At 46.3% G+C, this 16,122-nt stretch overlaps 2 protein-coding genes across 15 annotated transcripts in view; one reads left to right on the top strand and one right to left on the bottom strand.

Annotated features, from left to right (window-relative positions):
• The window catches only part of SPTAN1 (spectrin alpha, non-erythrocytic 1), a 47,293-nt gene extending 44,205 nt beyond the window's left edge, over nt 1–3,088 (top strand). For all 14 annotated transcript variants that reach the window (XM_071765745.1, XM_071765740.1, XM_071765735.1 and 11 more), the window contains 5 exons: nt 431–627; nt 981–1,034; nt 1,514–1,660; nt 1,924–2,071; nt 2,767–3,088. In XM_071765745.1, the coding sequence (XP_071621846.1) occupies nt 431–627; nt 981–1,034; nt 1,514–1,660; nt 1,924–2,071; nt 2,767–2,892 (672 nt within the window). In that variant the 3' untranslated portion in view covers nt 2,893–3,088. The remainder of the gene's footprint in view (nt 1–430; nt 628–980; nt 1,035–1,513; nt 1,661–1,923; nt 2,072–2,766) is intronic.
• On the bottom strand, nt 3,079–10,070 carry DYNC2I2 (dynein 2 intermediate chain 2). Its single transcript, XM_071765764.1, has 9 exons — nt 9,679–10,070; nt 8,686–8,940; nt 7,891–8,000; nt 6,536–6,693; nt 6,284–6,393; nt 5,586–5,753; nt 5,049–5,281; nt 4,078–4,235; nt 3,079–3,487 (listed from the first exon to the last, which is right to left on the bottom strand). Exons 1-9 carry the CDS (start codon nt 9,754–9,756, stop codon nt 3,249–3,251), a joined length of 1,509 nt encoding a protein of 502 aa, XP_071621865.1. The 5' UTR covers nt 9,757–10,070; the 3' UTR covers nt 3,079–3,248.
• Between the last annotated feature and the right edge of the window lie 6,052 nt (nt 10,071–16,122).

Below are 16,122 nucleotides of genomic sequence, written 5' to 3'. Positions count from 1 at the left end.
GAAGAGACCTTAGGGATTACATTTTGATGTCTGATAGCTACTTGCATCACAAGCCATTAAACAACACTGATGTAGTTTTCCTTTTTGTTCTTTTTTTTTTTTCTAAATGAGCATGGTAGGGCAGAGAGGATTCAGTACTTTTATCATGTTTTGGAGGATTTTTTTTTTGTCTGAAGAACTGGTTTCCAAAAGCTGTTCAGTTCCAACAGTTTGCATGAAGAAGAACATTGTCTTGAATACTGTTTTACAAATCCCAGTAAATGTATACATAATCCTAGCAGAAAAAAAAAAAAAACAACAACAAAAAAACCAGTATAACCTTCCTCTCCTACCAGCCTGTGTTCTAACTTTTTAAGGTTGGTTTTTGTGGGTTTTTTTTTGTTTGGGGTTTTTTTTGCACTTCCTGATTTTCTCCTCTGCTTCCTAACAGCGCAAGCACCAGGAGATCCGAGCTATGAGGAGTCAGCTGAAGAAGATTGAGGACCTTGGAGCAGCCATGGAAGAGGCACTTATCCTGGACAACAAATACACAGAACACAGCACTGTGGGGCTGGCACAGCAGTGGGACCAACTTGACCAGCTGGGGATGAGAATGCAGCACAACCTGGAGCAGCAGATTCAGGCTCGGTATTGCAGTGTAAAGAGTGTGGAATGTGAGGGATGAAAAGGAGACACTGCTGCTGGTGTCTGACAACAGTCCTGGCACAGGCTGTGCTAAGGACTCTGCCCAGGGGGTGTAGTGAGCTTGTAAATCCCCCCCACCTCCTGGTCCTCTTCAAAGAGGTGAAGTGAACAGGTTTGGGAACAGTTCCTGTTGGTCATTAGCAATGATGAGCTCTTAGAGGAATCAATTTATTCTGTTGAGCTGTGGTGATGTGTTGTTTGCTCGTTTGTCCTCACCTGATGGAGACACTGGCTTGGGGCAGATGGACTCCAGCAGAATTCTGCAGTGTTCATGAGCTCTGCTTCTTCCTTTCTAGAAACACAACTGGAGTCACCGAGGAGGCCCTGAAGGAGTTCAGCATGATGTTCAAGTGAGTCAAAGGGAAAACGTGCCAGAGGAATGCTCCTGAGATATTTTTGGCACGTGGATGGCTCCTGTTCACAGGACTCTTATCTGGCTGATCTGTTTGTAGCTCCTTTGTTCTCTGCCCAATTTTGTACTGAGCTGCTCTGATCTCTGCCAGATGGCAGGAGCCCCTGCAGACACCCGGGTGCAGCCACAGCCACCCAAGAGCCTCTCCTGGGCACACTCACTGGTGGACACAGTGGTGTAGGAACCAGGAGTGCCAGTGCATTCCAGCTGGGAATGTAACCATTTTTCAATGCTTTTTAAGCAAAGTAAAGAATTTGTCCTTTTATTTTTTATACTTGTTAGAACTGTTTATTGAATCAAGCTCATTTGTCCAGAATAATGGGCTAGTTAGAATGTTTCAGTTTTCAGTCCACTTAAGAGCTTTCAGTACTCAACAACTGACACTTGAAAATGTGAGCTTTGTTTTTATGTTTTTAGGCACTTTGACAAGGACAAATCTGGACGACTCAATCACCAGGAGTTTAAGTCTTGCTTGCGCTCTCTCGGCTACGACCTGCCTATGGTTGAGGAAGGAGAGCCAGACCCAGAGTTTGAGTCCATTCTTGACACTGTAGATCCCAACAGGTATGTCATTCAACCTTTTTATTTTGGAAAATACTGTGCCAGTATCCTTGTGGAGTTGGCTGGAAGTTCTCTCAGTCCTGAGATCTGTAAATGAGTAGGAAGGTAAGACTGACACTGGTGAAGTTCTCTTTAAAAGGTGATCTGGTGGTCACAGTTTTTCCTGCATTAAGACTTCCCCCCCCTCCCAGAAAAGCTAAAAGCCCCTCTCAGGTGTCTGACCTGGGGCTGGACAGGTGTGTTGAGAGGCTGTGTCTCCCTGGCAGGGATGGACACGTCTCACTGCAGGAGTACATGGCCTTCATGATCAGCAGAGAAACAGAGAACGTGAAATCCAGCGAGGAGATCGAGAGCGCTTTCCGTGCCCTCAGCTCCGAGGGGAAGCCCTACGTGACCAAGGAGGAGCTCTACCAAGTGAGTACTGGCTCTGGCCCCCACCAGGGAGGGACAGATGGAGGAGTTTTTTTTAATAGATTGGTAACAAAGACTGGCACTAGTAACTTGGAGATTCGTCACTAGTAGAGTGAGTTCTGAACCTGCCAGGGTATCCAGAAAAGATGGTAACAGCCCCACCCCATTGCTTTCTTGGCTCTGTAGAGAAGGAAAAACTTTAAGGGCCAAAGAACTACTTGAGGTGGAGTAAAACAGGAGTTACTCAAAGGCCTGGCATGGGGCTGCATGTCCTGTGTTTGTCCTCAGGAACTCCTGCTTTCTTTTAATCATTGTTGAGACTAGAGGGAGATGTTTCTCCAGACAGCAATTCAAACGAGAAACTTAAGCCTAAGAGTAGAAAGTAGAAACACCTCCTCCCCCTCATGGCCCTGCCAAGACAGCAAGTTTTTCCTGTCTGAATCCCACCAGCTGGCAGAGAAATAAAGAGGTTGCTCTGCTTCCTCGTATCGGTTACCTGTTCCGTCTTCTTATTGGTGAGAAGACTCAGGTCAGACCCTGACTAAACCCTCAACCAAATCTCCTGAACAGTCAGAAGAGTTCTGCTGCTCTGGCTCCTGCCCCGAGCTGTGCACCCCTGGGAACGGGGAGGGTGGTGGTAAATGCCTCATGGCAGCCTCAGCCAGCCCGTCCCCACCCCCGCCCTGTCTCTCTTTCAGAACCTGACCCGGGAACAAGCAGATTACTGCATTTCTCACATGAAGCCCTACATGGATGGCAAGGGCAGAGAACTTCCTTCTGCCTACGACTACATAGAATTTACACGTTCACTCTTTGTGAATTGATCTCAAACACTAGTACCAAAAGATGCAAGGAACATGCTCACGTTTGCTGACTATAGCTCTGCATGTCTCTCTCTCTCTCTCTCCCTTTGTGCTCTTCAATAATCAATGTTGTAACCTTAAACTGCTTAGTGTAAAACTCCTAGGGAAAACAAACATATTGCAGTGTGCTTCAATAAAAGTTACTGGTTGAACCACATCATCTTGTGTTTAATGGTGAAATGCAAATTTAACTGTTATGTGGATGAAACTCCAGCTGTCGTGGTTACCTGTGTTTTACAGACCAGCACTGTGTAAGAGGTGAGTGGACAACTTCTCTTGGGAGTCAGAGCAATAACAGCTTCAGGTTGTGTTTCCCCTCAGTCCATGCTCTCACTGGCCAGCTGCTCCAGATGGGTCATTTCCCTGGGTCCCTGCTCAGTGAAGTCAGAACTCAGCTGCCAGATTCTGACTGTACCAGCAGCATCCCCTGCTGCCAACAGCTGAGTTTGCTTGATGTTAAATTCTAGACAGTACACGGGGCATTCACCCACTGCCTGCTTCATGGACACAGCAGGCTTCTGTGAGCTCTTTGCAAAGTCAAACAGGTGCACATCTCCTGTAAAATTGGAAAAAAAAAATTAAAAAAACATTGCAGCTTTACAGCAAGGAAGTTTGGATTTAACAGCAGAGGAGTATCTGCTTAGTTTAGAATTTAGGAGCTGTTCTTGGTTAACCTGTTTCCCCTCCCCTCTCTTGGTGTCCAGGCTGTGACATCACTGCAAGACAGTGCAGATTTATTCTGCTGGCAGAGAACTGAAACCAGCTTACAAAATTCTGTGAAATCCCCAGTCCTTAAGTCAAAAAATGTTGGAACAGTTTTCTGAGAGAACAGTTTTTGTTCTAAATCATTTGTTCTAGAAGTAAATGTCGAAAACAAGAAAGCTGGCTGTAAGCTTTAGCCACAGTACTCTTGCCAGCCCTGTGAATGGCTGTGGCAGAAGTGAAGGTGTCATCAACAGTGAAAAATAACTGACTGAAGTCATCTTGCTAGTTAGAAATGACTCCATTATACTAATTGCAGACTACAAACAATAGTCCCAGTTCTCTGTTTGTGGGAAACACAAATCCATACAGCTGACTTGTACTAATTAGTACCTACTACAATCTTAATTTTATGTCTAAGAATAGGCACCTGCAGTTACTTGCCTTCCCCAGATGCAGCTGCGAAGACCAGCGGTCGAACTGGAGACCAGCGTACACAGAAGAGATATTTCTTTGACAACTGAAGAGAAACAAGGGGTTGTGTTTGCAGCATGGAGTGCAGGTGAACTTGTCCATCAGTCCCACAGCTTAGAAAAAGGTTCCTGGGGGAGAGAGGAAACAAGAAACAACTTATTTTAGCTTTATTGCTAAAGATACTGAACAAAAATCAGTCAAGGAGCCCAACCTTGGCCGGTATTGCTGCTTTGCAGAGGTCTGAATTTGTTTCCTAGAGCAGCAATTTCCAGGCTGTCCTCTTAGAGGGACAGCTTTGTTACTGCCCTCAATTAAGTTTAATGAGGGCTGGTGTTGTCCACTGAGTATTGCTGGTGGGTGGTGGCCCAGGGATGCCTGAGAACTGCTGATCTAAAGACGGGCATTGTTCGGGTTGTGTTTGTCTCATGCAAATTAAATGCAAACCTGGGCTGTCAGCATGTTTCACAGAAACATGGCTTGGGGCCTCTCCCTGGATGGTGGGTAAATGCTGGCAGAGATGGGAGCTTAGAATTTAAATTCAGGCAGCTACTGGTGAGATTTCTGATGAGCTGATCACTGATAAATACGTGACTTTTTTCAAGTCCTCCCCTTGTCTTGAAATTGCTCTTTAATATTAATATCTAGGATGATCTAAGGAAGGTGTTTATGTTCTATGCTGGCCTGACTACAAAGGCCATTTTGTGTTACTCAGGTTGTGCCCACACAGTGTATTTGAGGGGGCAGCTTCACCAGAGCCAATGTACATTGTTTCTCCTACAACAGGAAGTTACTTGATCCAGTTCCCACTGCCAGGTCACCCCGGTTTGGAACTCGTTCACACACAAACCTCCCCCAGCAGCACCTTTTGAAAAATGCACTGCTAGAGCCAGGCAGTCCCTGGTGTCCAACCTGCAGCACTGGTGTGGATGCACAGCACTTGCCTGTGGAAAGGTGAGCAGCTGACAGAGTACACGGGCCCAGCGTGGGGGGAGAAGGAAAGTTCTGCTGGTGCCCGGAGAGGAACGGAACCGCCTGCGCGGTGCAGAGCCGGCGTCTCGGCTGCCGCGGAGCACTTGAGGGGGCAGCCACCTTCCACACCCACGATGAACACGCGGGGATCGAAGTGGGAAAAAGAGAGTGAGGTCACACCCACAGCTGCCTCTCCCCGGGGGAACTGGGAGGAGAAGAGACAGAGCTGGTGTAAGAGCTGGGGGCTCCAGGGAAACCCAGGTGTGGCTACAGCAGCAGGAACCAGCTGGTCACGCAGCAGCCCGCACCAGCTCTGATGTTTGTAGCACTGCTCAGCTGCTGCAGCATCCTCCTACACAGCCATTATTTTAGTATTGCTATAAGCAACTTCTCTTTTCCCTCTCAGCACCTTCTCTGTAGAGGATGCCAAAACCTTGGCTGTTGCCAGTCTTCCAAGGAGTGATTTCAGTATGGAAAGGGAGACGAAGGAGGAGAACTGCAGAACTCACCTTCTTCATCCGAGTGCTGTGAGGGATCTGCTGAGCCACCAGGGCAAACCCTTCAGCCAAGCTGAGCCAACCATCCCGCTCCTCCCTCCACACCAGGATCTTCCCATCTGTTGACACACTCAGCAGCTGGGGGTGGTTCCTGTGCTTGCTGTCAGGTAACCAGTTAACCTGTCCCAGGTGATGAGGGGGGTTGTCACCACTGCTGCTCCCATGCTCTGCAGCCTGCACTCCCCTAACCCACCAAGACAACACAGGAGCAGAGCCAGGCAGCAGCCAGTGGTCTTGGTGCCAAACCAACTTCTGCTGGGAGCTGGCACACAGACACACATCCAGGAGGGAAAATTAAAGCATGCAGCTTTAAATATCCAACTAAGGATTGGTGATACTTTGCTTTAGATTTTTAAACCACCACAAGTATTGTCAGCTGCATCTGTATCAATAAGCAGTGACAGCCTGGGAACAGGCCTGCTCTTCATGTATCCTGAGCAGAGAGGAGTTATTTTTTTACACAGTGAGCATCCAGTTCAGCAAGTGCCTGCTCAGTAGCTGCATTTGGGGAAAAGCAGCCAACAAGAGAAAATAACTGCAAAATGTAGTGGCCTGTCTGAGAGTTTCAGGTAAAGCACCAGTAAGGTTCATAGGAACTGAAAGCAGAAACAGAGCAATGGCAGCTCTCACCTCTGGAGATGTTCTGTTACCTGATAGACTGGATCAGTGTGAGTGTCATCTGTCATCCCTGTCCTCCAGATCACTGGGTCTTCCCTTCTGCTGGTATCCCACACCACCAGCTCCCCACTGAACAGGCCACCTGAACAGGCAAAGATAAAACATCTAAGGAGGAGCAACACCCTTATTTCTGTGAGAAACCTCGGACTGAGCTAAGAGAGAGAGAGAGAATATGATCCAAGCTGAAGAAAATTTCAGATGGATCTAAGGTAAGAGCAACCTACCAGCTATCAGGGAAGGCTGGGAGGGGTGGAAAGCCAGGCACATGACAGAACTGGGAACATCCACCACCAGGTCAGGGTGCTGAGGATTCAACCCTCTTCTGTCCAGATTCCAGGTACAAACATAAGACTTTTCTGTGCTCCAGTCCCCATCATCCAACCTGGAGGGAACAAAGTTACATCTTGCCTTGTCTGTTCTGCAAATCAACCCAGCCCAGTTAGATTTCAATCCTGTTGTACACCTGCTGTGCTTGTTTGCCACAGATGGCTCATGGATTATTGTTCTGGGACACTAAAAGACACCTGCCACTCTTCCTTTGTTATTTCTTTTTGTTTCCTTCATCACATGCTTATCAAAGTGTTGTATTGTCTTACCAGCACCACACTGACTGATGTGATGTCCTGTGGCTACAAGGAGATGATTTATATGGAGGACAGAGATCAGTGGCTAGGACAGGAAGCAAATGTGTTGAGCCTGACTTCTACTGCTTTTATTGCATGCTCTTGATTCTGCTGTTAGAAGAGATCAATCAAATAAAAGGAGCAACTTTGCATGCAACAAACAGTTGAGCTGTGAAACTCCTTACTGATGCTGTAAGCTTACACAGGTTGAGAGAGACTCCAGGTTTATGGAAGGGAATTCTACCACAGGTAACCACAGACACAGAAACCACATTCTAATCTGAAAACAGCTGTAGACTGGGAGAGCAGAAGGGGCAAGGAACAGACAGGTTTGCCCTGTTTTACTCCTCCCTATGCACTCACTCGTGGATCCCCTTTTTGCTGGGGCTTTTAATCTAAGGAAAGGATAGTGGAAGGAGTAAGGAAGGGCAGGGGCAGGGGCAGGGCACTGAGAGGAGAGGTTTCTGTACACATTAATTGGATTAGGTGAAAGTTTTGTTGAACCTTCAGTTCAGAAATCCTTAGGTGTCTGTTAGCACATGTCCATGGCATTGGGTGCAGGTGTGAGCGGGTGCCAGGTTCATCTGGGGTGCTAAGAGACCACATGAAAACAACAAGATCCTCGATGGAGATAAGCACATACTTTCAAACCTCACCCACAGATATTTTGCAAGTACATCTGCTCTTTACATTTTCTTCCCAAGCAGACTCTATCTAGAAAAAAATCAGTAAGAGTCTATGTATCCATGTCCAGGGGAAGGTAAGAGAAATAAAAGCCTTAATTTAAGACTACCCCAAAATGTCCTTTCTTTGAATATGGATTATTTAACTTGTGCAAGGTGTACATACGTGTGCCTAGTTTACTGCTGCAAAGAAAGTGAACACACCCAAACCTCAGGTCACCCTGAGATGTCCCATCCCCCTCAGCTGGGCTCTCCATCCCTCCAGACACTCACCTGCCATAGGAACAAGCCACAACGGAGCCGGTGGCGTTCCAGGAGACGCCGGTCACCTGCAGGTTGTGACCCTGAGCCTCTGGGTAGGACAGGGTGTGCAGACAGGACACCTGGGAGGGAGGGGATTCAAGCACTGAAACAATCTCTGAGTGCAGTGAAATGAGATCTGTGCATGCCCCTGTGAAGTATCCTCTGGTTACAGAGCAGGCTCCCCCCCTGAACAATATGTGCGAAAAATTGAATTCCTGTGGGGGAAAACCCAAAGAAAATGACCCAACCAAAAGCAGTGTGGCTTCCTCATCACCTCTCCCAGGCTGCACACTTTGGGGGCTGCAGGACAGCTCTGGAAGGCTGTGCTGTGCTGTGAGGATTCACAACAGCTGAGTCCAGCACTCACTGAGCTTTACAAGCAATGGTCTGAAAATACCAACACTGACTGACACAAACTGCTTCCACTCCTGAGCACTGAACAAATCCAAGCTCAGCCAGGAACTGCTGAATTGCTTCCTGCAACTGTTCCTGGGTAACTGTTGCTCTGGCATGTTCTAAAGGGGCTGCTGTTGAGGGGCTGAAGAGAAGCCTACAGCAACTGCTGGCTTCCTTCTCACACAGCTGCTGCAACACAGTCACCAGCAGGAAGAAGAGTTTGACTGAGCCCAGGCCACAAGGAAGGGAAAAAGTGGAGAAAACAGCAGCAATAATTTCTAATTATTAGAAGGTGGCACGATCACAGCAGCAAAAACCAGAACTAACTCTGCTTGGGTCAAGACAAGTATCTGAATCCTGTCAACTTACTGTTTCATTCTGATCTGTCCAGTTCACTTCAAAGCCATCAAAGGCACGGCTCTTTGAGTTCTTTTTTAGCTCTTTGATAACAACATCCTCCACTCTCTGAAGGAATGACAGAAGGCTTGGGTAATCTACTTGGACTTCTTGCTGGAAGTCTTGGACACCATCTTGACTTTGATCTGTCTGCACACTGGCATCTCGGTTACTGTAGGACTGTACTGCAGTTTCTGCTGTTGAAATTCTCCCAGTCTGGCAGCTTTTCTAACGAAAAAAAAAAATCAGACACTATAGGAAAAAAAACAAAAACAGAAAGAGGAGAGTACTGCAAAAAAACACTCAAAGCATCTTCCCCTTTTTGACATTTCATAGAGATATTCAAGCACATTTGCACCTCTCTGGTTCACGATTAAAAGCAGGTGCTTCTGTAACTGTCCGGGTGCCAGTGATGTGTGACCTTCACACGATCTGACAGAGAAATGCCTGAATGCCTGTGGAACACAGGCCATGTGCTCTAGGGGACGGAATGGGGATGAGAGAATTCAAAACCCGCAGAGAGCCTCCAAAGGACACAACAAACACCGAAGGCACCGATAAGCACAGCGTTATCAGCTTTCAAACCTTTTGTGGCAGCTGCACGTGTGTATCTTTGCCAATTTGTACAGGTGACCTGAATTAGCAACACACCGCAAAGGGGCAAAGCCGGCACCGGGTGGGCCCGGGGTGTCGGTGTCTGCCGGATCGCTCAGCCCCGGGGGCCCGGCACCGGCAGGAATACAAACTCTTTAGGGGAAAGGTCTCGGTACTGGACTGCCCTGAAGCAGCAGAGCCTGACGGGGGGTTCTGCGACGGGCACGGAGGAGACGAGTCGGGACCCGGCCGCCCCCTCAGCAGAACCAGGTGGGGGGAAGGCGTCGCGGCTCTGAGGGCCTCCCTCTGAGGGAGGGGGTATAGGAGAGCAGATGGAGGCCAAAGCCCCGGGGGCTGCCTGAGGGCTCTCACCGCCTCGCAGTGCGCGCTCCGAGCGCTCCTCCACAGTGACTCCACGTCGGCGCCGGGCGCCATCCCGTCCGCGAACATGGCGGTGAACGGGGGCTGCGGGCACAGCTCCCACCACCCGCTCCGCGGGTTCCCATGGAAACGGGCGAGGCGCTGCGGGATGACGTCATGCCGAGCGCCGAGGCCGCCGGGCTGCGGGCGGTAAAGGGAGCCGGGCGGGTGCCATGTCGGGGAAGGGCACGGAGGGTCCGTGTGGGAGCGGGGTGTGCGGTGGCCTCGGCACTGGTGTTGATTCCGTAGGTCCGGTGGGGGCTTCTCCTTCCTCTTGGGCAGCCCCAGCCGTGCCGGCACCGGGTCCCCGCTGGTCCTGTCGCGCAGCCGGGGGTACAGGAGGCAGCCCAGGCGGGAGGGCGCAAAGGCTGCCAGGAGTTAAGATGGCGCCGGGGAGGTGGGGGGGCTGCGGCGGGAGCCGAGGGGCGGGGAGAGCCGCATTGTGCTGGGAAAGGATTTTTGAGGAGAAATCCGATATTCGGCGTCTGGCGGCGCGAAACTCCCGCAGCGCGCAGCGGTGCCGGTTCTGTGCCCTGCGGGTGTCCCCACGCCGAGTGCCGCTGAGGTGCGGCGGAGAAACCGGGATGGGCTGCGGAGGAACCCTCCACCCTCCGGGGGAGGAATGATTCATAATGGTTGAAACCGAACTTGAAGGACTCCGGTTCGGCCGCCGCACACAGCGCGATGTGGGGCTGGGGGACGGGAGGCGGCTCCCAGGCTGCGTGTGAAGCCTGGCGGCTATTTTCGATTTCCTTGCTTTTTCCACTCGTTGGTTTTGATGAGGGAATTATGGTAATTTGTACCGTGCGTGAATTACTGTTTAACTGCGCTCTGAGCTCGCTGTGTGCCAGCCGGGCTGCTCTCCTCCCGGCAGCACCGGAGTTAACCTGGTGCAACATCTGGAGTCGGTGTGGGCACAGCTGGATCACGGTCGTGCTGCCTGTGCTTGCAGAAATGTTGAGTGTTGTCACAGCTTCCTTAAGTAATTATTTTTACCCAGGTACGAGTGTGCTTAGAGGTTTTTCTCTTGATTGTAACTCCATTGGAACAACCGAAGGATGAGCGCACAAACTAAATTTAGCCCTGGCGTGAGCAGGCACAGAGGCACCAACTTCAGCGGAGTTATTTGTGCTGTTGCTGGGAAGGAGCCTGGGCTGTGTGTGAAGATTACAGGAGACAGAGTCTGCCCTTGTCAGGACAGCTGTAGTGCCCCTTTAGCACATGTGAATCCGTTTATGTCAGAGCAAATGCAACGGTTCTGAGGAATTTAAATTAATTTAAAAATAATAGCCAATGAAATAAGATTTCCTAAAACTCCAGACAAAGAACTATGAAAGCCATTTTATAGTGAAACTGAAGCAGAGGTTAAGTGGCACATCCTTCAAAAGCAAGGAAACAAATCCCAGTGGAACTGAAGCCTCCAGAGTTCAAATCCTGTACTGTGTATCTGCAGTGATTCTTCCCTTGGTTTGTGTGGACTTTGAGATACTCCCTGGAAAAGCTGAGACCATAAATGCATTCTTGGTTTGGAGTGATGGTCCTTTGAGCCCTGTAGTCTTATCACTGATCAGCAAATGAGTTAGTCTGAATTTCCAGAGATGAAAAATCTCCTGCACTGGCTCCTGTGGAAGCTCCACCACTGGCAGTAGCAGGTAGCTTTCCAGGGACAGGACACAAGTCTGACCACCTGCACAGTCCACTTCTCTGGTAGACAGCCCTTGGCACTTGCTTTTGATGACTACTACCATGGGCTTGACCAAGAAGGGTGGGTTTTTTAATGTCCTTTTTTTGTGCTATGTCTTATTTTTTAACTGGGTCAAGTGTCAGGATACTCAATGATAAAATACTCTGCTGTCCTTTTCTACCAACTTTAACACAAGTGAAACATCTCAAAAGCTACAGCTGTAGAAGTCTCCTTTGGATTTTCAGCCAGGTGTCTGTAGCCATAGGTTTGAGGCTCCTTTACCATCTTTCTTTCTCGTTCAGCTTTCTGTTTCCACCTTGTTTTAAGCATCCATTTAGAAGGCAGCTTTAAAAGACGTAAGAGTATTGGAAACAATGCACTGGTTTTGTCCCAGCAGGGTTCCAGTCCCTTCTCTGGAGGACATACTTGGTGTTTTGCCTCAGTGTATTTGTTCAAGAATTCAACCACTATATCGTAAAACAGTGCTCTGCTGCTATTATTGGTGAAATCCTAGTACAGCACTTACTGGGAAATGCTCATTTTTTAAGAGATCAGCTTGAAGATGAGAAACAGTGACAAGAAAATGTCCCTTAATGAGAGTAATAAATATATTTTCTCTTCAAATTAAACAGCCTTATTAAAAAGTGCATAGAGCGAGTGTTGTCGAATTAGGTTTTCCTCTGCAAATAGTTAAATGCAGAAATTAGGGAGGTTTTTTTTAGTCTCAATTTACTTTGTGTTGAATAACTGATGCTAAGTATTTGAATCCAATAGCTGAGTGGGTTTTTTAAGAGGTTCTTCACGTTTAAGATTTATCATTATAAATAGATGATCATAAGTCTTCACTAAATTAACTTTAATTGGTATGATTAGAACTGCCAAGGAATGTTACTGTTTAGTAGTAGAGTAAATATCACAAGTGTGAATTTATATACAGATTGCATCATAAGGAAAATGTTAAGTGCAAACTGCAGTTTAAAAACTTTAAACAACTTGTCAGAATTTAAGGAGAAAAGTTTGTGTTTTTTTGAGATGGCAAAGTAAGGTAAGAAAATCAGAATTTAAATAAGTGAAACAAGTCCAGAAATAAATGAACAATTGTCTCAGCAAGCTATATGTAAAGTTACTGCAAATGTGGTACACGTTTTGTGTGATGTAGGTGCATGCCTGGATCTTTTTCCCTGGGGATGAGAAAGGAGCTAGCAGCTCCAGAAGATGAGTGTTCTAAGTAATTTCAGTTCAGTCCTTCTCTATTCCAAGATCTCTGATTTGCTTGGATTTCAATAGATCAACCGTACTTTAAAAAAATCATATCTTTCTTCTTCTTTCTGGCATGGCAGTATTAGATGCACAGATATTTTTGTTTTGGTATCATAACACCACATTGAAAATAAGGTAAAATCAGGGATAATTGGGGGAGGGTTGTTACTAGCCTGAGGCTACCAAGAGTCTCTTTGAGTGGCTCTTATCACTATGGTGCTGATCTGTGCTTTTTCTTCTTTGTGTTTCCTGAGATAAAATACCAGTAAGTTTTCCTTTTCACATAATGGAGCAAATCAGCATCAGAAAACTGACAAAAGGGAAAGCAGTGTGATACTATGCATTGGGGAGAAATGATCAGGAAAAAAAAGAATGAGATGTAGCAATAAGCATGCACACTGGGGGTATGATTTCCATGACCTGGAGCCAAATAAATAAGCTCCATCTCGGTAAGAATTCACCCACTAGTGGGTGCAGTAGCTGCTCTCTATTTGTGATAAATGAAATAACTGAATTTTGCTGAGGCTCCAGAAAGCTGAAGCTACAGTCTCTACCCAAACCAGAACTAATAGTTGGGAGTCCTTTGGTTTGTAGAGCTAATAGTTGGGAGTCCTTATTAAATATTAAGGGTACAATTTCTTGCATTGCACAGGCATTGCCTCTCCTGTATTCATTCCTACATTGCTGATAGTAAGACCAAGATTTTTAGTGAAGTGTAGCCAAAATGAGAAGGAGCCCAGGGAAAGCTTGCCTTGTCACAGGTGTCAGCAAGCCACCACCACAGGAGCACAAGGACACGGTGCTGGGGGGTGTGAGTGGCAAGCAAGTGGTGGCACAGGGCCAAGAGCCATGGCACATTGACAGAGACATCTGTGGAAGGCTCAGGATCCTAATTCCTGGCTGCCCTGGTGCTCCCAACTCAGTGGCAGCTGGGAGCCTCTGCCTTGAACAGGGGCTTGATGCTGTCAGCAATCTCTCTCCTTTTAGAGGTGGAGGTTTCTAGGTCCTGCTGAGTTTGTACCAGCATGGCCACCATCTGATCTCAGAAATAAAAGTACAATCTGGTACATCACTTTTAAAAGGCAGCTGACTCTGCTGTGCTGACAACGTGGAAGAAAATACTGAGATCCCTTCAATTAATCCCATATTTGGTAACCACAATTAAAAATTATTTACCTGTTCTGTTCCTCATCAAATCATAGGATGTCTACAGTGTCTCAAACAAGTTGGAATTTTAATAGAGATGTATAAAGCAGCTGCCCATCTCAAAAAGCACTGCAGACAGGTATTACTCATCTGAATAGAAGTGGCTACCCTTTGCAGAAGTGTTGCAAAAAAAGGTGGTTCAGAAATAACTACTTATATTCCACTCAGTACCATTAGAATTGTGCTTATGTAAAGCAGGCAAGCAGAATTTTAGTTCTTGACTGCTCTTCAGAAATCTATATATTTAATTTCAACCATGCTACTTTAATTGCTTATACATTATTTCTATGGACACTGATCAATAAACACATCATAGCTTTACTGGGGTATGGATATGGAATTTAAAAGTGGAGAATAAAATAATTTCCTACTGTGACATTAATAAAGTAGGAAAGATTTGCAAGGGCTCCTTTTATTGATGTAAATTTCACCTCCATTTAGAGTTTGCATATTGCCAGTTTAGCAAAATCATCTTACACTTCGTGTGAAAGCTACTTCTGACCTGGCACATGCAAATACCCCATTTTTATTGGTCTATTATTCCAAGCATAACAGGTACCCCAAAGAATCCCAGGGCATATTATACAAGCACAGACAGACAGATAACGTTACAAAATTATGTACTGCAGAAGATTATAATCTTCTCAAAAGCACACAGAAGATTAAGGGAAGCAGAGTATCTTGTATAGACAAATTGGATATGTCAGTGTTTCAACTGCCCCAGAAAATGAAGTGATTTATAATGATCACTTTCTTTTCATCCCCTCTGGTACCTTTACCTTCCAGGAGGGAGAGAGGATAGCAGTTTGCCAGAAACAACAGAATGAACCACCAATAGCACCCATTTATGTAACTTTTTTTCTTTAGTCTGTATGTAGGGTTCCCAACATAACTACTGATGCCAGTCTAACTTTAAAAAAAAAAAAAAAAAAGAGAAAAACATGACAAAATGGGGCTGAAGAAGACATGAATGTGGCTCTCTGTGGCAAAGTGTAAAAGACAATTGCGCCAATTACATGCTGGTTTTGGAACTCCATGTAGCCTAAGTCTATTGAAATATATATTTGTGAGGGGGAGTGGTGGGGAGGGAGGATGCACTGGAATGAGGCCTGGAGCTGAAATGCTGTTGTAAAGGCAGGAGAAGGAGGGAGAGCTCTAAACTGGCTGCAATTTTCAAATTTAAAAAAAAAAAAAAAAAAAAAAAAAGGTCCGGAAACATTTTAATGCCAAATTATGTGACACCTTTCATTCCTGTTTTTCATTTGTCCTTAGTTTTCCATTTAATTGATTCAAACTTTTCCTGTTTATGCTACCAACTGTGGAAGCTGGGCTGACCAAAAGCATTTTTATTTTGCTCTATTGTATGTTGCTTATGCAACATCTTATATACCTTTAATAACACCCATGTAACTACATCAGTACTAAAAAATAACCCCAGATTTCTTACCATCAGCAAGGCCTGAGAGAACTGCAGTGCTGGGATCTGACAGGAGGCAATTTATAAAGAATTAACTCTGACAGTCACTTTATACAGCTGATTTTCAAAGAGGTAGGCACTAAAGATGTGTTAATGAGGGTACTGAGGCTTCATAATTATATTAGCATCTCTTTGTTACTCTCTACAACAGTAGTGCCTGGTTGACATTTCAATAGGAGTCTGGTAGTATTCTTTGTTATTATTATCCAGGAGTACAGTTATACCTTAGCTCCCAGAGGGCAATGTTGCATATAAATGCCTCTGTGAATTGCAAGGGCCTTTGGATCTCAGCAAAAGCCCTTGAAGGAGACCCTGCTGGATACTGAATGGATGTCAGTAAAATTTCTCTAGTCTAGACTCTCTCTTCAGATATGGATTCTCCCCCCTTTTCATTTCTCCCTTCCCTCCCCCTCCCTTTCCACTGTGCTGGTCCTTCTCACAAGGCTTAAGAACAGGAATATCCAGCACATACTGAATGTTGAGTTCCAAACCTCTAAAGGAAGGAATGCTGACCTGAACAAAACAGTGAACAAACTAGCTTGAAAACAGGGAATAGTGTCACATTCTTGAATTTTCAGTGCAGTAAAACCAGTGCTGCCAGAAGGAATCCCAGAAGTGGTGAGTCAGATAATAGATATAAAACTGTGGTGGGAGGGAAATGGTCTCTGCTGTGTCTTACATTGCCCCCCTTTCTAAAGGCAGATGAAATTATTTTCCAGTCATATCACTGCAAAAAGAAACATGGAGTTTTAAGGGTGCTGCTTTGTAT

Source organism: Heliangelus exortis, chromosome 22 (assembly GCF_036169615.1).
Source record: "Heliangelus exortis chromosome 22, bHelExo1.hap1, whole genome shotgun sequence".
Lineage (NCBI taxonomy): Eukaryota > Metazoa > Chordata > Aves > Apodiformes > Trochilidae > Heliangelus > Heliangelus exortis.
The sequence above is the reverse complement of the archived record's forward strand: the minus strand, read 5'-3'. Positions and strand labels throughout refer to the sequence as shown.

What these genes read in the sequence shown, in the direction of transcription:
- DYNC2I2 (XM_071765764.1), bottom strand. Translation starts at nt 9,756, where the DNA reads ATGTTCGCGGACGGGATGGCGCCCGGCGCCGACGTGGAGTCACTGTGG. An exon ending in ACACTGATCCAGTCTATCAG is followed by an intron (nt 5,754 to 6,283) that starts GTAACAGAACAT and finishes CACCTGGGACAG; the next exon opens with GTTAACTGGTTACCTGACAG. An exon ending in CGCAGCTGCATCTGGGGAAG is followed by an intron (nt 3,488 to 4,077) that starts GCAAGTAACTGC and finishes CCAATTTTACAG; the next exon opens with GAGATGTGCACCTGTTTGAC.